Source organism: Tachypleus tridentatus, chromosome 10 (genome assembly GCF_004210375.1).
Source record: "Tachypleus tridentatus isolate NWPU-2018 chromosome 10, ASM421037v1, whole genome shotgun sequence".
NCBI classification, from domain to species: domain Eukaryota; kingdom Metazoa; phylum Arthropoda; class Merostomata; order Xiphosura; family Limulidae; genus Tachypleus; species Tachypleus tridentatus.
Window position 1 is genome coordinate 75,590,001 of NC_134834.1, and position 22,430 is coordinate 75,612,430.

General features: G+C 29.8%; 1 protein-coding gene across 2 annotated transcripts in view; it reads left to right on the top strand.

Annotated features, from left to right (window-relative positions):
• Positions 1–22,430, top strand: part of LOC143229605 (uncharacterized) — a 108,893-nt gene that overhangs the window by 71,894 nt on the left and 14,569 nt on the right. For both annotated transcript variants that reach the window (XM_076462167.1, XM_076462169.1), the window contains 5 exons: positions 7,690–7,837; positions 10,327–10,499; positions 13,420–13,601; positions 15,787–15,942; positions 20,735–20,865. In XM_076462167.1, coding sequence (XP_076318282.1) covers positions 7,690–7,837; positions 10,327–10,499; positions 13,420–13,601; positions 15,787–15,942; positions 20,735–20,865 — 790 coding nt within the window. The remainder of the gene's footprint in view (positions 1–7,689; positions 7,838–10,326; positions 10,500–13,419; positions 13,602–15,786; positions 15,943–20,734; positions 20,866–22,430) is intronic.

Sequence of the window (22,430 nt, forward strand, 5' to 3'; positions counted from 1 at the left end):
GTATTGGAGTAGTGAAGTAGTAATTTTAGTTGTGCCTTATATGATTACTCTTTGTCTAACTTTTACTGTATAATTTACTTTACTATGAATTGTGAAATTCATAAAACTTCCAATGCAGGTATGTCTTTTTTATATCTAAGGTACACTATTATTGATTTTGGGGTTTGTTGTTAGCTAAACTATTGCATGTTAACATTATAATCAGTGTATTACAATAATACTAGTGTTTTATTATTTTAAAAACAAATGTTGGTTAACAATAGAGACAATCATAAGGGAGAAATATTTCTTTGCTACATATAAAAGCAACAGTATGTTATTACTGTTTTGTAGTTTAGTGAGGGCCTGTTGGTAATATCTTTCATATACAAGATTGAAACTTGTTGCATTCTTAAAGTGCAGAAATCTGATGTAAAATCATTAGCTAGTAGACCTTAATCTATTATATTGATAATCTAATGTGTTTTTAAACTACTTAGAATTTAATGTGAATGGCTATTTGATTACATATTAAGTGCTTAATATCTTGATCAGTTTCAAAACACATATAATTAAATGTAAATAAATGGCAAGCAGGAACAAGTTTACAAGTTTGAAACCTGTAAAATCAAAATCAACTACTAGGTTTTACTTTTCAAAATTTGTTATGGCAAATTCCAAGCTTTTAAATAAAATATTATTGCAGTGTATCATACCTGCCAATAGTTCTAAAGCCCTGTGAAAATGTATAACAAATGAAGTTTTCTTGTTCAGTAATCAGTAACTCTTAACAGAATTTAATTATAAATAAGTAAGAATATTTGATAAGGATACTGCCCATAAAATCTTGTATTTGAGCATTATATCCATGGAAAAAATGGTTAAGATTTGTTGATTTGAATAATTTATTTTTGTTTAATGTGGACTTCCATAATATGTGGAAAACATTTTTCCATAATAACTGAAAGCGGTGTAGCACGTTATATGTTATTAAGAATTATGCAATTAAACTACATTAAAAAAAAAAAAAATTAGATACATAGAATCTTACATATATCTACAAATGCAAACAAGTAATTTACTTTTTATTAGAAGCTTTGATATTAGAAAAATTAGTTGTGACACATTTTTGTATTCTCTTTTTTTCTTCCATGATGAATTTGTTAAAACTACTATCTCCAATATCCAGACTTTTGACAGTTTTTTCCATTTATTCTGATTTTGTTTTCTCTAACTACCACACACAATAATGTGCACATTCATTATTATTACTTATGGTAATTTTATTCCCAGTATTTTATGATGACAGTTATGTTGCTGGTAATTACAGATTGTTATTATCGTATGTGATATACTGATAATATGTCATGGATAGGTAAATACTAAAATTGTTAAGTTATCTCAAACATTGTTTTTAGGAATATTAAAAGTACAGATCTGACAACTACAATATAGGGTAAATTTTTATTGAAGATCAAGAGATGTGTTACTTAATAATCACAGTTAACTCCTGTTAAAGTTTTTATAAATTGTAATTTTTTTTAACTGATGTACTTCTTTTGCAAAAACTAACTGAAATGATTTTTGCAGAACTTCTTGTATGTAATAGCTATGTGTAAAATAAACCTTTTTCTTTGTGTTTTTGATTATTATATCTTAACTATTATGACTTTCAATTTTCTAGTTATGTTATTAGCAAACCTTGAAGTTGTGAATATAGACTGGATTTTTCATCCATAACTATAATTAAAAGCAAGACATTCTTTCAGTTTGTATTTTTATTGAAATTTACAGAAAAGTTCAAAGTTGCACTTAAGTTGGGTATATTTTCATGTTTCAAATGATTTGTATAGCTTAACTTTGTAAGCATAATGCAATAAGCTTTCCAGTTCTAACTTTTCAAAATATTTTGTGCAGTTCCTGAATTCTTAGTTTTCATGACATTTTTCTATAATTAGAATGTTTATCTCGTATAATAGTTCTTGAGCTTCTGCTTGCCTCTTAATAAAATGGTTTTACAGTTAAAGGAAACAAAGATTCCTGTGTGCTTGTACGTTTTTTTGTTTTATGTTATGATATAATTTCTTCCTGGTTTGTTTCAGGTATTAACTGCTGATGTGTATCATATTAGTTGTAGTAATTTGATTCAATTTTTTTATAACTTTTAAGCAAAAATTTTATTTAAATAGAAACGTAATACAGTTGAGACCCTTGGAATAGTATAAATTACTTCAGTATGTTTATATAATATGTTAAATGTGTTTAGCTGTTACAAAAGTTTGTGTAAATTTCAAGGTAACTTAAAATGCCAATGTATCTGAGTTTTAAACTGAAGTTATTATATATTTTTTTATTTCTGATTGTATAATGATTGTGGTTTTGATCAAAGTAATGTAGTATCAATTATTTAAAGACATATTTTGATAAAACCACTAGAAAAATACTTTTAGATAAACTGAAATTAAGAGCTCTTTTTTAAAAAAAAATGAATCCCTTATTCTTTTTATTTTTATAAACATAAAACTCATTAATGAGATTTTTAAAGTAGTGCTATTGAGTGTTTTAAGAATAGAAGTTTCCCTTTGAAAAGGCTTCTGTGTGGCTTGGTGGTGATGGTACTTGACTTCTAATGTGCAAGTCACAGGTTTGAATTCCATCACCATATATGCTCACTCTTTCAGATTTTAGAGCATTATAATGTGAGAATCAATCCCATTTCTTGTTTGTAAAGAGTAATTCAAAAGATGGTAATGGGTGGTGTTGACTAGCTGCCTTGCCTCTAGTCTGTCACTTCTAAATTTGGGATGGCTAATGCTGATAGCTCTCAAGTAGCTTTGTGTAAAGTTCAAGAAAGAAACAAACAAACACACAGAAAAAAGAAACTTTCATTGCACGTAAAAGGAGATAAAGGAATTTCTGTAGTTTTATAAGGATGTTACCATTACTCATTATAAAAAGTAAAAATTAGTATTTCCTGTAATGTAACTGTCATAGAAAAGCTTTTGAATAACTTAATATAGTGTTGGGAATAGCATAATTTAATTGCAAATTTAAATCTAGTCTTCTTTATCCAAGCTGAAAATGAATAATCATTCCATGAACTTAATTACCATAAGAATGTATGTGACATTAGAAGGCTTGATAAGTACACAAAATAGGATTTTAAAATGTACTGAGAAACAAAAAAAATTTTTTTTTGTTTGATATTGTGTCATTAGATCTATTAATGTTATTATTAGAAATTTACATTTATTATTGAGAGTATTCTCTGGATTTTGGACTTTCATTTTGCATATTTTCTGATTTTGAAATTTAGTAAAAAGCTTGTGAACATTTGAAATATAAATATTTTTAATAAAGTTGATTTGGAGATTTTTTCTTGGTTTTTTAACTTTAAAGATGCTTATTTTTTGACTAAATTTAAAAAGTATTTTTAAATAATGCTATAAAAGCATTAAGTCTATCCTTTTAATTTTTTTTATAACTTCCTAACTATTTTTTTTTCAAGTTTCACACTGTGTAATAATAACATAAACTACCCACAGGAAAAGGGAAGTTATATTTATTTAATGTAAAGTTTTTCTCATGTTAAATGTTGTTGATTTATATTTTCTACTTTTATTTCTTGCATATCTCTAGTCTTAACATTACACTGAGTCTTCTGTTAAGGAAGTCTAATTGAAAGTACAGCATTTTCACTGTAATAATAAATTCAAATTGTGAAATTAAAGTTTTGTGCTGATTAAAGTTTATTTAGAAACAGAACACTCTCTTCTGTAAATATTAGATTCTACATTTTTTGTTCATATTACCAAACATATCTAATCTTGCAAAATGTTCCTGATTACTAGAGGAAATGACTCAGCACATGCATACCATCTTTAATTGGAATTTACTTTAAAATATTATTTCTTTGAAATGCTCATGCAAGTTGTTTTTATAGCTCACTGTAACTCGTTCAAATTTTCGAGTTACTTGTATGATCTGGTGTCGCAGATCATCCATTTGTAAGTACATATTTTGGCTTTGTTAACTAGCTTGTATCTCAGAACGGCTGGTATGGGTATTAACACTTTTTCTAATAAAGCGGAAAACAACATTTCAACCTTCCTAGGTTATATTCAGGTTCATTAGCTTGTATCATCAGTTGTTTGAGAAAAATTCTCAATAAAAAAAGGAGTTATTACGAATTGTGAAATACACAGTGTAATTATTTGACGAGATATAATTTAATAGAATTAGAGCAACTTAGTATGAATTAATATATTTAGAAAAGCACTGTTTCTTCTACTGATTTTCTTATGCTGATATCAAGATTTTTCACCTGCAGAATGAATCAAATCAATACTTACTGAAAATATTTATTTTCATTTTATATTTGTAGATTTTCATATGCATGTATCAACTAATCTGTACTCCTAACATGTAGATACTATCATTTCAATATTTAACAAATCAACTGACTCCTATATCTGTAAAACTTAATGTTTGTGTCTTCTGAATATTTGTCAAAACATTTTAAAGTATTTTTCAAATATTTTAAAATCATTAAAACAGTAAATATCAGTGCAGTAAAAATTGCACTCCAAGTGTTTTTGAGGCCAGTAGTCACTCTTTGTTGGTTCAAATTAAATATCAAATATTGAATGGTTTATACATGTAAATAAACACAAAATGTTCTATACAGTCACAATAGCATAAATTATTGGATGGATGCTAAAGATAAACATACACACACACACATATACATATATATACCACATATACAGAATATTGAAGAAAAAAATATTTTGATTTTAACATGTCTGCACAACTATAAATTTAAAGTCTAAGCATTGTTTTATGTAAGTTAGTGCCATAATTTTTAAGTTACACTAGTAAATTAAACTTGGCTGTCTTTCAGCATTATATGTTTTGCTACTGCAGACTTTGAAATATCTATTTCTGATGTTAAGATTGTGTTCAGCCAGTTTGTCACATGATTTGAGACAAATTATGAATAGGTATGGTGAAAAAATGTTTCAATGGATAACCCATAAACCATTCACACTGCATTATATAGTTCTACGTTATCCTTGTGATAAATGTATGTAGTTTGAATGACATTCATGTTAATTTTGTTTAAAATTATTTTTAATGGCTCAGAAATACCTTTGATATATGAAATAGCTTTGTTTTTTTTTTAAATTCCAATTCAGTATTTTTTTCAAACATTTCTGAGTTCGATAGCAGTAACTTTGCTCTGTTTCATAATGTTTACGCATGCTTGCAATCTTTCTTCTTAGAAGGATAAATGGGGAATAAGCCTAAAAAAATTATCTGAGCCATTAGACTTAAGATATACCTGAGTGAATAATAACCAGTTTTGTTCCTTTGAGACTAAAACATTCATGAAATGTAATTATCTGATATTCTCCAATTCAGTGGTACATTGTGTTTATAGTACGATTTATGGTAAAAGTCAGTGACCTCTAAACAGAATTTAGAAAGTTTACTGATTCTTTTCAGACAGTGCTTAATTATGGTTAATATCTTTGTTAAACAGCATTTTGACCACTTGTATAGCAAAGATATAACTAATGCCACTAGATCAAATGGCATTAACATCACAGTATTTTTCAATTTCAGTATGCATAACTGTAATAAAATGTTGTATTACCTGGTTACAACAAAAACGTTAGATAGTGGAACTAAATCATACCAGAAGATTTGGTAAAATAATGGAATATCAGTTACATCATGTTAATAGCAGTCAATACCAGACTTGTGTAATTTTGGGAAGCCTAAGAACAGGGTGTGTAAGCCAAACTATCATGTTTTAATAATAACTTCAACCTAGTTGTTTTTTTTTTTAAACTCATAATGTTGGTAAATTAATGTGTAGAATATTACACAGACTTTCTGTATGTTAAAGTATTAAGTGACCATCATTCTGCTTTAATGTGTTTGTGTAAGTCTGAATGTTCTAAACAATGATATAACTGTTTAATGCATTGCTGTGCAATGAAGGCTCTGGTAAGAGGGTTAAAAGCTTGCAAATAAAACCATTCTAACATAAAGTAAATCCATATATAATTATACAGATTCACCTCAGCATTTAATTGTTTTTCATTATAACCTGTAGGTAAGGTTTAACATTTTCAGTAAGTACTAGTGTTTGATAATAGTGATTTAATTTTCTCATGCTATTTTTCACAATATATAACAACATTTCATGTATGAGATCATGGCTGTTAACTTTTGAAAATCACTAAGCACTAAGTTTCTTGTGTGTATTTTTTATTTATTGTTATAAAATAACTAAAATATAGAAATGAGATAAATTTTAAGTTATTTTTAGTAAATAATAATAATTTTTCATGAGGTGCACTTGCAAGTGGATCATGCATTATATAATTCAGTAAGCTAATGTGAGCTTTAAATTTGCCAAGTGATTTACAATTTATGTGGCAGGATATTAGACACAGTTTAAAGAGCAATAAAACAATAAACTTTAGGTGTAAATAGTTGTATATTATGAGTTTAAAGTTATTTAAGATAAACAAATTTAGATTAATGTTATAATTCAAAGGCATTCTAGAAAGAAAAATAAACGTTTAATTTAGTTTTATTTTAGATTTTTCTTTTGGTAATTCAAATTGACCAACCTTGTAGATAAGATATAAAGCTTTACTTAAAAACATTAGAAATCACACAAATGGAATTTGAAATTTTTGAGATGAAAAAATATATTTGTTAATCTTAATGTGAAAATCACCTTAAACTCACAACAGTTGACACTTCAACTTCATATATTCATGGGGAAATTTGTGGTGAAAATTTTTTGGATAGTTTTGTTTACAAAAGACTGTTAATGATTACCAGATGCATGCAAAACTTAATGAAGATACAGAAAGCATATTAAAGTTGTGATATTGTAGTATGGAAACTGTAGAGGTCAATTTGGCCAGGTCTGGAGTAAGAGAGTTCAGAATATAAACCAATACCTACATGGTGTTTTATTTGAACCCATTGAAGAAGAAGACCATTAGCATTCAAAGTGTTTATGTATTTTTTATTATATAGATGTTAATCACTAGGTATTTAATAGAAATGTTTTAGAAGTTCATTATGCAATCTGGCAATGTTCAGTCCATTAATCGAGAAACTAAAATGCTGTTGTTAATTTTTATTTTAACTATTTGTTGAGGAAGTGTAACCAAAATATTGTTTTCATTCTGTTAAGTTAAATATGTTGTGCTGTACTAAATTTCAGTTTAAATAGAAGCAGATATGTTATGTTTATTTAGAATCATTTTCAGTTTAACAGTCACCATCTTGAATTTTTAATTACTGCTCATCCTTATCTCCATAATCATCAGAATTTCTCAGTAATGATAGTGATGTTACATATTGCTCAGCCATATTATGTGATGTTTGATGACTTCTTGGGGTTTTTTTAGGGGAATAATTAATTACATATATGAAGTAGTAGATCCTACATATTGTTTTGTAGATCGAGAAATGACAAATTTATAGGTTACAAATAACCTATTCTTAGGAAAGAAGCCCTTAAATATAGTAAATTTTATATTCTTAAAAGGGATTTTAAACATACATGTAATTAGTATCTCTGAAATTTCTAATGTTGTTTTCAGTGGAATCTGTAATTAGTGAAGAAAATGAAAAAGTATTTTTGATAGTTCCATAACTATTAATATTTGTTTCAAGTGTTTTCCAAAGGACAATGTGAGACAGGACCATATCGTTTTCTTGCTAAGCATGGAGGTTATGTGTGGTTGTTGACCCAAGGAACTGTCATCTATGAAAACAATTCAACAAAGCCACAGTGTATTGTTTGTGTCCACTATGTACTTAGGTAAGATTCTAGATATTCGCTACATGCATTAATTCTTATAAACAATATTATTTTTGCAAATCAGTATGTGTATAATAGCAAGGAATTTTTTGTAAACAAGAACTAAGTAATAAGTAAAAAGATGTAATTTAAGAGATAGTTTTTGATTCTGTAAATTGCTTATTATATATTAATGTTAAATCTGTGATTTATTTGAAGTAAATTGTTTTATTCAAATCAGATTGACTGACTTCTGAAACACAGTTAACATTTTTTTGTTGAATTTTCTATCATGTCAGCAGTTATATACCTGTAAGTTTCTCATGACCTTTTACATTATTTGAACAATTATCAGTTTTCTACTTTGCATGCAATGATTTGCCCCATTTCAGAATTTTTGTATTTAGTGCAATTATTAGCTATCTCATATTCTTGCTCTTCTGATTCCATAGCTAGGATAAAATTTTTATCTTTATAACCTTCTTAGCTATGACTTAGTGGTGTAATTTATACTTCTGCATGTCTTTTCAGTTCCTTTGGCTCTTTAGACTGTCAACTTGTTAGCTGGCTTTGAAAAAAAAAATGTTTTCTATTCTTCAAGAATTTGACTTGTACTCTTATAGTTACCCATTCAGGAAATGCATGTCAGTTGGAATTGAATAGTTTTAGCATTTTGACTTAGTTTTGGTAGATATTTTAGTGAAGACCAGCATATAATTTTCATTCTTTTCCCTTGTCTACTTCTTAGGCAACATCATGTATTTCTGCTCTCTCCTTTTTACCTTTACAAGTAGTCAAACAAACACAGATGTAAGCAAAATGGATCTACTTGACCTACTATTTGATTATCTTCTTACCAGACAAATCTCTCATTGGAACTATTTAAACAGTTGTCTAGGATGACTAGTTTATCTATGAGACTCTTGGGTTTGATAGCACTTTCAGTCTGATCTTAATGAGTTTTTTTTTCCTCTTCTTTCGAGTTCAGGTGCTTTTATATTCTAAATTAAGAAGCTTAAAATTTCCTTTAGAAAGGTATATTCAAAACCATTTATTATGCTCTTCCAGGTTTTCTTTCCATCTCATTAGGGTTCTGAAGAAAACAAGAGATTGGAGACCTCATAGACCTGTCTCAACTCAATTTTTACTTGAAAGTTTGAAATTGAAAACATGAGGTTAAAAAAAAGCTTCTTTGTTGTGGTCATTAAACAACAAAGATGGATATGATATATAATTTAATTATTTTAATATCCTTGTAGATTAGTCATCCCACCATTTTCTTTTTACCACTGGGGTGATAGTTTGTACCTTTTTTTTTTAAATCATATATTTTCCGTCATGAAATTAAAGTTTTTGCTAGCCTTCTTCATACACTTTACATTGACCTGTACTTTAACAGTTGGATTAGTTTACCCATTTAATCTACTCAGTCATTTATCATATTTAGTTGGCCTTCAGTTGGCTGAAGTTTTGTTTAAGGTACATTTCGTCTATCTCTTATGGTATTGCAAACCTTAGAACCATGTACATACTCTTTATGTCTTCTACACCTACCATCAGAGTCATCCTTTCTGCTTAAAGGACAATGTCTTCATTTCACAAAGTCATTCTCTTGAGATGTGCTGCTTATATGCAACTCTACTGGTGGGTCCTTGATTCTCAGTAGTACCTGATATCAGATTCATTGTCACACAACATGCCCATTTTTTCTATCTCTCTCAACTTTCTCCAGTTTTAATTGAACTGAGAATTTATGATGGTAGGACCTTCTTTTCTTGTCCTCACCCAACAGATGCTTCCCTCAGGTTAAGTTGCTGTGTTTGGGAACCAGCATTGTCCTGGTTTTTGGACTCCTCAGGAAACAACAGCTCACATCAGTATGTTAGAACTTTGGGCTGTTTTGTAGCTTCTGCCCCTTCTACACTACAATTCTGTTAGTTGTGGCTTATTTCTACAGTTTTGGGAGATGCTCATTCTTGCTACACTCATCCTACACACTTAAGTTCATTTTAAACTTATTCATTTTAAAGTCTATGACATTCCTGATGGATAAATTATTTTTCACAGACTTTCCTTAGTTTTTCAGTTTCTTCTCCAGGAGTAGACTCTCCACACTTTGGCTTTTCAGTGACTATGTGAACAACTGTTTATCCATTTATTTATGTCTTTGCTATGTCAGTTACCTGTCACTTTCCATTCTAATAGTCTCTAGTTCCAATAGGTCTGTTTTGTCATCAAACTTGAGGGCTCCCAAAACTGACTGACCATTCAGATTTGAGTCTTCATTGCAACTTTGTTCAAAGAACCTTACTTATCTTTTGTGGAGGAAAGAAGCTTGCATGCAAAGCAGATTTTAAACCGTTATATTTAAAATTGTTGGAGGTTCAGAAATACAGAAAGAACAAATGCATAGATGCAATTGAATATTACTATATTTATATATATGTATGTATGTATGTGTGTGTACACATAATTAAACTATGCAGTGTGTCTTTTTTTGACTATTATAGTGGAATAGAAAATCAAAATGAAGTGGTTTCAGATGAACAGGTAAAAAAGAAGATAGAGATTTATCTAGAACCCTTCACTTTGAAAAGTTCTACTAATAAACTTTTCTGTCATCGTACTGAAAATGTAACAAAAGGACTTACAATGTTTACTGAAGGAGAAAGTGGCTTGACTGGTAAGACTAAACATGTATTTTTTTGTTAAACTTTGAGAATTTGTATTCAGAAAAAGATACCTAAAACTGTTCCATGCTGCTTTATATGAATTTGTGTTGAAACTTCCAAACATTTGTGGAAGCTGCAATGTCTTGGTAATGGAGTCATTTTATACCTATATCTCAGCCTTCAGTTTTTTTACCCTTCATTGCTCAGACACTGTATATTTCTATTTTGAGAATCTGTGAAGAAATATGAGTGTATTTTTTTCATTCTGAGCTATCCTTCTTTTGAAATATTTAAGCAATACAACCTACTTAATAAATGTCCCAACAGTGAACTACAAGTAAAAAGTTATTTTATAGGACATATACTTTGACCCTTTTTAGTTAATACGAGGTCTGTTCATAAAATACGCGGACTGTTTGAATTGTGCGGCTCCAGTTGGTTCCAGGGGAATCCGCTTGGTGTCGCTAGGTTCGCACAGATCAGCTGATTACGATGCCATTTCCCGATTGCAAATATCTTCATTTGTGTATTAGCTACGCTGTTTTAAATGAAGTGCGATTTTTTCGTTTGGCGGATTTCAGAATTAATGACCTGAAGGAGCAACGACTTGCTGTGAAATTTTATGTTAAACTTGGAAAATCTGCGACTGAAACTTTTGCTATGCTTAACACAGCTTACGGTGATGTTGCTATGAAGCGTACGGCATGTTTCAAGTGACATGAACGTTTTAAGGATGGTCGACAGTCCATTGAAGATGATGAGCGTCCTGGACGTCCTTCCACGTCAACTGACGACCCACACGTCGACAAAATCAATACCCTGGTGCGGGCAAATCGACGTCTGACTGTTAGGGAGCTTGCTGAAGAGTTTGGGATATCAGTTGGATCTTGTTACGAGATTTTGACCGAAAAATTGAAGATGCACCACATTGCTGCAAAATTTGTGCCTCAGAACTCGTGAGTTTTTGGCCAAACACTCGATCACTGTTCTTCCCCACCCCCTACTCACCTGACCTTGCTCCTTGCGATTTTTTCTTGTTCCTCAAACTCAAAAGACCCTTGAAAGGAAGAAGATTTGAGACGATTCCCGAGATTAAGGCAAATGCGACGAAGGAGCTGGAGGACATTACAAAAGAAGCATACCAGGACTGTTTCAACAAGTGGAAACACCGTTGGGATAAGTGTGTGCGTTGGGGAGGAGAGTACTTTGAAGGGGTCCCAGGCCTGTAACTTCTAAATATAGTACATTTTGTTTTATGACGTCAGTTCGCGTATTTTTTGAACAGCCCTCGTATATGATTTGTTCAAACATATGTCTATTTTTCTTAGATTTGTTCACATCCCATTCATATGTCATTATTTTCTTTTTATTATTAATCCAAATTATGTTCTGTAAAACTTAGAGTTTCAAGTGTAACTTGAAATATAGCAATAAATTGAAAATGTTATGATTTATGATGTTAAAAGGAGAGAGTAAAATGAATAACATGAGGGTTTGTTTTCAACATGTTCAAGATTTGTCAACAATAATAGGCAACATAATTATGAAATATATAGACTGTAGTATAACATTCTCTCTGTGTTGTAAATTAAACAATTTTCTTACAGGTATAAAACTTAAAATAGGAAAAGTTAATAAGTGCAGGATTTATAAAATACCTTGTATCTGTGGTTAAACTTACATTGGCCAAAACTAAGGTAAATGATCTATATTTGCAGAACATATGGTAAGTACATTTCATGTTATAGACTGGAATAATGTTAAACTGATAAATAAAATCGAGTTGAAGTGTGAAGTGAATTTCAGAAAACAATGGAAATGGAAAAAAAAACAAACACAACAGATATTGCATTGAACAAAGAGGTTGGTCCTGGTTTAGAAGAAATGCATTAGTGGACATATGTTTATAAACTGTAGATGTTTTAAGTCTAGATGGTGCCAAAAGTATGCAGATTAATGTGTAGTTATATGGGTTTTGAACAAGTTTTCAACTTTTACTTTTAATATGGTGGCATAAGAACTCTGAAACAACTAGTCTTTTTAGGGCTGATTCCTGTTTTTAATACATTATTCACTGTGCAGCTATCTTAACTTTGTATTTCATGTAATTGTATATAACTTCTTTTTCTAACATGGTTATTATGTCAGTCATATAGTGTTAAGATAGAGTAAACAGCACATGAAATGTTTTACTGAGAAATGTTTATATTCATTTAAGAAGTTTCAAAGGCTATGTAAATGAAATATTGAAAATGTTAGATGAAAAATGTATCTTTAATCTTAACTAGAAAATCAATATGCACTTAGACTAGTCACATTGTGACTTGATAGATTCACAGAAAATTATTAAAATATTTAATAAAAATCTTATTTTTTGTGCAGAAAAAGACATTCAAATTTTACAAAGACTTTGCCAAATTTTATGAAGACATAGTACATGTAGTTTCTTGTTGCATGGTGATTAGAAGGTTAGTCAAAATGATTGGTACCATACACAGAGAGTTGATACTGTTTCATTGTGTGGTGTCATGTAATATTCTTATTTAAACCTTTGTTTTCAATGGTCAGAGCAATAACGTTTTTAATAAAGTAGATGTTGGTTAAAGTTGATTTTATATATGGACTTATTGGCAACTAAATTTTATCTTGAACTGAATTAGAAGTTTTATATATAAAATGCAAATGTGTTTTGTAATATCTGTGGAATGTTAAATATAAAAAGTAATTGAGATCTGATGAAATAGTGTTTGTACAAGTATTTATACAAAAAATATGCTTTTCTTTGAATACATATACATAAATTTTATTTCTTCAAATTGTTTATTCATTGTATGGTAGTGAAGTACATATTATGTACTTTATTTTCTTAATATGTAAGATCAATAATTTGTTAATTAATTATTTTGTAAAAACAGTTGTTTTTTATGCTAGATATATTTGGTGATATGATTCAAGACACCAAGATTTTACCAGGAAATAATTTAGTAACTGATGTACCATCTCCTTTAAGTGGATGTTGTAGTCCACTAAATTGTGATCCCTTTCTACAGTACAGAGAAGACTCTTTGTACTCACCACTTTCATCTGAAACTGTGAGTTCATCTCTTAGCAAGGTACTGCACTGAATTAGTATTTTTTATAATTTAAAAAAAAGCCAAAGTATTGAATAAAAGTCTTGTAAATTTTATCTCATTCGTGTACTCTTGTTGTATAATTAGTCATACAGATAAAGTATGGCATATTACATACATTATTTGTTTTTATATAATCAATATTTTGATTGGAGTAAGTAACCTGCTTAAAGCAAAACCAAAAATAAACGTAATAGTGAGTATAGCTAATGTCAGATGTTAAGGATTTTAAGGTTTTTACTAATATTTCTTTGTAGTATAAATATATACTGTGTTGTTGTTGTTGATTCTCTTAGGATTTTTCTACAAAAGGTGTATGTGAAATTATTGATGAACAAACAGCATGCTTTTCACTTATTTTAAAAATAATATATTTGTATATGTATTCAAACTAGTTAAATATGTATACAACAACTTCTTTATGCTATAGAGATTATAGGGACATCATAAACACTGTATAGTTTTCTTGTCAAAAATCCACTTAGGCCTATGCAATTACTTTAAGAGTCTCAGTTGACAAGCTGAGCAACCTTTCTCTATCTCTGTCCTGAATGTGTGTTTATTTTTTTATTGCAGAGCCTCACTGGGCTAACTACTGTGTCTACTATGGGGGAATTGAACCTCTGATTTTGACATTGTAAATCCAAATACGTAACAGCTATCCCACTGAAGGCATTTTCATCACTTTAGTATCTTATTCTATGTATAATTCACTTATAATTGTGCCAAGAGTTACTGTAGTCATATAATTGTTTGGTCTTCTTTTTTCAAAATATCTTCTGTTCTCTTAGTCAAAGTCCACTCAGGCTAATTATGTTACTTTATAACTACATTTTGATGGAAAAAAAGTTCTTCTTTTTTTTTCCTCCTTTTGTACTGTCAGTCATACTCTAACATATTAAACATTAGGCCTATCACTTCTACCACAGTTAATTTCACACCTTGGTTCTCACTTTATTCTCTCCTGCTGTTGTCTGTGTACTGTTTCTCATTGACCTCGTACTATTTATATGTTTATTGCTTTATGGATTCAAATCCCCATCACACCAATTATGCTCACCCTTTCAACTGTAAGGGCATTATAATGTGATGTTCAATCCTACTAATTTATGGTAAAAGTGTAGCCCAAGCATTTGCAATGGATGGTGATGACTAGCTGTCTTCCCTCTAGTGTTTCACTGCTAAATTATGCACAGCTAGTGGAGATAGCCCTTATGTAGCTTTGTGTGAAATCCAAAAACAAACAAACAAACATGTTTGTTACTAAATAGTCTACTGACTATATTTTTGACATCAGTGAGTTACAAACACAACTTTCAATAGTCATCTAGCTTTAACTCTCTTACAGTAAAGAAAATAATCATAAAATATCGATTTACAAAATAAACTAATTAATAATATCTACACTAAACAGTCTGTTATACCATGACATCTAATTACATATATTTCTTACATACTTTCTAATGAAGATTAGAATATTTTTTGTTCTTTCCATCGATTGGGTACCTTCATTGTTAATAATATTTGTACTATAAACCTAATAATATTTCAAGAGGTTTGGCCAGCTTAGAAAGTTAGGTTTGGATGATTTTTGAAAACACAACATTATAACTGAGTATAAGTAGAACCTTCCCTAGAAACATGTTGTAACCAGTGGAAACCCAGTAAAGAGCACCAACAGTATAATTTGAAGGAGTAGTGGCATCTGAGATAAAGTGCTATGACATGACATGATACCATTTAGATGGGGGCGGGGTTAAATGGTGGGATATTTCTAAGAGAACAACCAAGAGCAATGGTCATGAAAATATGAAAATTAATAAGAAACTAAATGAATACCTGAATCATGTGACTGTTTCTATATTTAAAATATAACAATGTTCAATGTAAGACAGAGAGAACAGTGTGTTAAACTTACAGTGAAGTGGATCTAAATTACCTATCACTTTACAGTGTGTTTATAATACTGAAGCCTACTAGATTACTGTTTTGAAATTAAATTGCAAATGAATAGGTATTTGATTTTTAAAGTTGTGTAGCAATAGTCACTGTTAACTCTAGTTTGATTCATGTTTACTTTGATGATTAGTATTACCAGGACGTTAGCCCAAAATACATTACCTCAGGTATTCCTGTTTATTAACTACAACTTTCATCTTGATTCTAGAGTGGAAGTAGTAGTATGTCAGATTTGAGAAGCAATAAATACAGCATTTCAATGGAAGATCTGCCAGCTTTAGAAAGCCCTATGGAACCTTTGTCAAACTGGGACTTGAAGTATGACTCATCTAAAGTCTTTGCAGATAAAGAATCAGAAATTCAGGTACATTTTTTTTTCAATTTAGAAAAAATTGTCTAGTTATCAGTGTAGTTTCCCAGTGCTGGATTAAGAGTTTAGGGGGCTTTAGGCCATTTAAATGTTTGTTTGTTGATAGAGAAAGGCCATTATTAGGCATGAGGAAAAGTCCAGAGTTCTGTAATAAAAATGTTTTATAACACTCTAAAAGATGCATGTCACTCTGAACTCTGTAAGTTAATGTAGTCATGCAAAAAATTGCTGCTTAGGAACTGTGTACTAACATGTCATGCACCTCAATTTCTCTCTGTGAATTCCATCTATCCTATGATTTGTTTATCTGGTTGATTATCTGTCTGCTCAACAATCTATTTGTCTGTTCAAATTCAGTTTTGAGAAATTAATAAAGGCTTCATCCTGAAACCGTAGTTGTGGATCCTGGCCTAGGTCATGGCCTATACCTTAATCTGGCCCTGTAATTCACATAGTCATGCTTGGTTAACAAATACTTTGCACTGTAGGTTGAGAGCATGGTTGTTCAGTTTTTGGCTAATGAAGGACCTGGTGATGATTGATATTTTCATATACAAAAAAAATTTTATATAAATATTTAAAATAATAAAGTATTGTGGCTATATTAATGTTGAAGCTAAGATTCAATTAGCTTGGTGGGCCCAAAAGTGGCCCAAGGACTTTCATATGGACAAACTTACAGGTAAACTTTCAAATGCTTAGAAACTGTGGTCCATCCTTTATTAATTGTCAAGAGTTCAGAAAGTTATAGCAAAATATCTAAATTTAAACTTGATTACAACAGTTATGAGTACTTAACAGATTTAAAACAAGAATGCATTACTAGTTGTTCTTTTAAATTACTTCTTATACAGTTTCATAACTCTTACTACTAACAAAGTGAAAAAAAACAAGCCTATAACCAAATGCTTTCGAAAGGTTAAACTATCTTCTTCAGGGACAAACAAGCATATAGAAAACTTTTAGAACTCATGCTTTCTGTTTCAAATCCAATTAAAACAAATTATATATATTTTTTATTTTCTTAAAATTTATAAAAGAAATATTATACCAAAAATTTGTTTTAGAAGTTTTTTATTTAATTTTTACAAACATTTTATTATTAAATAGAAAGTTATATATTCTGTATTACTGAGCTTTGATTGTGTATACTAATTGCAAAACTTCAAAAATATATAGGTATAATTTTTTGCTTAAAAGATAAATTTTAATATGTTAATTGTTATGTAAATTTTTAATTTGCCCACTGATGCATAAAAATATTCATCCTTTACTGAAAAACAAAATATCTTCTCTTAAATAGCAATGATATCCATGCTACAAAAATACTAAACTTTAAGTAAAGATTACTGGTCATTTCTGAAAACCAAAATTGTTTTGTTTTAATAACGTGTACACAATAGAAATATTTGAGGTAGAGATTAAATAAAACTATTGATTATGTAGGGAAAACTGATGATACCTTAACTTTAATAGCAGCTAAATATGTACTACAGAAATATTTAGGGTATAGTTTGAGTAAACTGTTGATAATTTAGGGAAGAACTTCAGTGTCTTAAATTTAATAAGATATGTGACATGAGTACTTTACATTGTAACCAAGTTAAGGAGAATATGTTACACAGAAGCATGTGTAATAAATAGTTTTAAAGAAGAATTTCTCCATTCAGTTTAATTGCAGGTTTGATTTTGAACAACTGATATTTGTATTTATGGCTGCTTTCCACCTGTAGAAATAGACATTTATTGTTATGATAGTTTTAATGTTACAGTTGGAGCTTGTTTGCTTCTGCTGTATTTCTTGTCATTCACCCATGTGGCTTTGAATTTCCTCCAAGTATTAATTTTTTCAGTGAAAATTATTTATGCATGAAGTAAAACTATACTTTTAACCACTAGTCTCTGTAAGGTTTTTGTTGTTCCTTTTTGTAGTTTAATTTTAGTAATAATAAGATATCAGATCATCCCTAAAGTAATGTCCAATTTAGGTTCAGAAAAAGAGAAAGGATTTCAAATGCTTTAATGTTATTTAATCAATAATGTATGTTCCATCATTATTATTAATTATTTCCTGTCAACAATTCACAAGCTTCTGAATGCCACTTCTATAAAATTCTTGGGGTTTGGAAGAGAAGAATGTAAAGATGGTAGTTTTGACATCTTCATGTGTTACAAGCTCTTTTCCATCAAGATAGTTCTGCAAACTTCAGAATAGGTGATAATCAGATGGGGCAAGGTCTGGAGAATAAGGAGGATGTGGAAGTTTTCCCAGTCTAGCTCTTCATTCTTTGCAGGATGTGATCCTTGCTGTATGGGACTGTGCATTATCTTAATGTAACATAACACCTTTATGATTGATCAAAGCAGACCTCTTTTCTCTCAGTGCAACATTCAAGCAACAACAGAAGTATGATGTAATTGTTACATTGAGTGGCAACAACTCTAAGTTGATCACACCAACAATATCCCACCAAACGCTTAACAAGACCTTCCTAGTGTGGAGGTCCATTTTGGGCTGTGCTTTAGCCAGTTTGCCTGCATCAAGCCATTGTCTGCAGCACTTAACATTTTTATAAGATATCCATTTTTGATCTCCAGTCACTAACCTGTCCAAAAAAAAGTGAGTTACAATTATGAGAATGTAGAGAAGTGTAAATGCCCACTCTTGCTTTAAGGTTTGCTTACGTCTAATCGTGGGAGACCCATTTTCCAAGTTTTGACATCTTTCCAAGCTGTTGAAGATGATGGTGAACTATTGAATATAGCTTCTGTGCTTATTCTTCAACTGTTACAGCACAATCTTCATCATGTGTAGCCAGCAGCAAGTCGTCATTAAATTCAACAAGACGACCTGAACATGGTGCATCACTTAAGCTGTAGTCACCTGATCTGCTGAACTTCTGAAACCACTTTTGATGTTTTCTTTCATTGAGAGACTCCACACCATAAACACTTTGAATGTTTTGTGTAGTTTCTGCTGCACTATTGCCTTTGTTAAATTCATAAAGCATTATATGTCTAATGTGCTTCTCAAACACATCCATCTTCGTAATGGTTTATTTGATTTGAAAAAAATGGACTTGGATTAGTTTCTTTCATTTGTCTGAACATTTTTATACACGTCCTACTACATATTTTAGTCATTAAAGCCTTCTACAAAGACAGAAATGATGATGTACTTTCTGTATTAAATGTTTGGACATTACTTATGGGATGACCTTTATGGGATAGATTACTTTAAAGATATACTCTCATTAGGTTAGAAACATTATAGAAACCAGATAAATGATATCGACTAAAGCAGTGAAGAAAGGGCTTAATGCATTTTACTTTTTATTTGTGTGATGAATTCCTAATGCTATGTTTGGTTTTTCGTGTATTTCTTAAAAGTTGTGTTTAAAAGCTTCAAAGTATTGGTAACAATTTAATTTTACTATAATTGTACTTTTTTATTGATTTTGTTGTCTCTTTGTTTTTCATTTATTCATTAAATTTTTATACAATTTTTTTACTTTTTGTTTTTTAATTTTTGTTCATTTTAGTCTTTCAAAGTAAACTTAATTACTATAGAGTTAAACATCCATTGTTGTGTTGTCAGTTTTTGTAGAACATGACAAGTTTTCTGTTGTTTCATCTTAGTTTTTAAACACTAAATATATTATCCTATAAAGTAAAATAATATACACATTCTAAAATTTAAAATGAACATAAAACTCGTAGTTTTCAATAATGGAAATAGTTAATGAGATGAATGTTTGCCTTTCTACTTTTAAAAATCGAATTGGGCCAAGTGACTACTTTTGTTGCATTATTCCAGCATTTTGGTGTGATTTTATTCCCACACATGAGGACTATCTGCACTAGCTGTTCATAATTTAACAGTGAAAATTACATGGAAGACAGTCAGTCATCCCTACCCAGTGTCAACTGTTGGGATACTATTTACCAAAGAACAAGGGGATTGATCATAACATTATAATGCCACAACAGCTGAAGGGTGAACGTGTTTGGTGGGATGGCAATCCAAACCCGTAAACTTCAGTTACCCAAGTTCCCTAACTGCCTTGTCGTGCCAGGCCACTTCAATATTTTGAAGTTTAAATCTTATGGTAACACAATGTGGAAGAGGGACTTATTTTTAGATTAAAGAGATAGAACAAAAAATAGATAATATATTATTGGATAAACTTATATAGAGTATAACTGACATGGTATTAATTTATCCAGAATAATAAAGAAGATGAGATTTTCATGTATGTTAAGACCAAATAACATCAATTAAAGATATCATAATTATTTTTACTAACTACAAAAAAGTTTAACATGTATTTATGGTTGATGATTTTACCAAACAACTAATAAAATTCATTCTAAAGGCTCAGCATGTTTTCAGTGTATTAATAATTCATCACTTTATTTTTTCACATTTAATTTAACTACAGAAAACCTGCACACTTTAGCCTTTGTGCATTATGTTTCAATAAAAGTAAATAGTGTATTTTTTAATTTGTTCTTATATCCAAATATGTTTCATCTCAACTATCTTTTGAGGACTTTTAAGTGTAGTGCTTTATATTTTACACAATGAAGTGTTACTGATTATTCAAAATAAATTTTAATCAGAGAAGATATTTAGTTTTGAGAATTTATATTGAAGAATTACAGAAACTTTAAAAAAAGTAAATCTAGGATTTTGGCAATTAAAATAAAGTTACTTGTACATGTATCTGTAAGATAAAAATTGACATTTTTTTAAAATGAAGCATTATTTTTACTTTCTTTGTAGGATAAAGAGTTTATTGGAAGGGCACCATATATTTCCATGACAACAGCAGATGATTATCCACTTTTCAGTTTTTCTGAGAGAGAAGTGTGGGAGTCCCAAGGACATCCTCGCCGGAGATCTTTAAGCCACAGGTATTTAAATTCCAACTAACTTAAACTGAATAATATCTGTTAGTAATGTAAACCAATGAAAAGAATTTAAAAAATTATTGCTTTCTGTTGGTTGAAAACTGTCTTAAAAAATGCTCCCTTTTAGAATTTGAACATATATAATATTATTATTCCAAGCACAGAGTATGTTTACTGAAAGATTGCAGACCAATGAGCTTATATAGGTCATACAAGAGAATTTTCTTATTTTGAAAGTAATACTAAACTTACTTTTGCTAGACAAATGTACCCAGGAAATCAAATGTATCTCTATTAATTTTTAGAAAATCATATTAAGTATTAACTGGGCTAGAAATGCATTCAAAAATCAAAGAATATTTAACAAATATTTAAGTGTGTCAGGTTTGTAGTGAGTTAATTTATAGAATTTGAAATAAAATTATTAACTGGTTGTGTGTTATATTTTCATTTGTCAGCATCTTCTTTTTCTGCAACTAATGATATCATACTTTCCAGAATAATGGTTTTTAGTTTTGAAACTGTTAAAAATATATTGATATTTAGATTGTAATGATTAGGAATTTCATTTTGTTTATAAATTTTGAATTGTTTTTGTGATCGCTTATGACATTGGTTCACTGTGTTTTATATGTTGCATGTGTCATAAGGGTAGTAATAACCCACTCCAATTTTTCATGTAAAGTTGTACTGATATTAAGTTTAAAATATTCCTAAATATTATTATCAACTTTACTCTTAAAAATATTATTTTGCATTATTAGTTTAGTATATAGATTCATGGAAAATGTCCAAGGTTGGCAGGACCATTTGAATTATTATGAGGGTTAACTGAAGTACTCAACTTCAGCGCTAGATATCAGCACCATATATGCATTTGACCTACTTACAAATTGCTTCACTTTCAATCCAAAATGGCATCACGAAGAAAAGTTACAAAATGAAGAAGCTTTAGAGTTGTATTTTGAACTTGGTTTGGAGTTGCCGTAGCAGCTGAAATACTTGGCAGTCAACAGGACTTGTCATGTTTTTCTTTAAGTAATAATCTTTTTATGTTTAGTATCATCTTTATATGTTGAAAAAGTCCTTTTTGGGCTTATGGTTGCATGTTATAATCTTTTCATACTGAAGTATGCATATATCTTTTCTTTTTTTTACCTTGTGTGTGCATCATTAATTAGCTTCTAAGAGTTTAAGGTGTAGTATCTAATATTACGGAAGACCTACATGATGCTAAAGGCTAAAAACAACTGTCACAAAACTTTCCAACCTTATTTTTGTAGTTATTTTATAGTAGCCTGTATTATAATTTGTTTTTCTATTGCTATTTTTTGTATTTTTTCTCAGGTAATTAGATTTGGTATTCAGAAGCTCCTGTCTTTAAATATGTTTTTTAAGTATTACTATGTTTGTCTCTAGTATACGATTTGTAGTTCTCAAAATATTTAATTTTGTAGATGTAGACCTCCAAAAGAATGTCACCTCCTAGTGATGTTAATTCAATTTCTCACATCTCTGAACATTAATTCTGTAATGATCAAAAAGAATTTTAATTAAACTCTTATTTG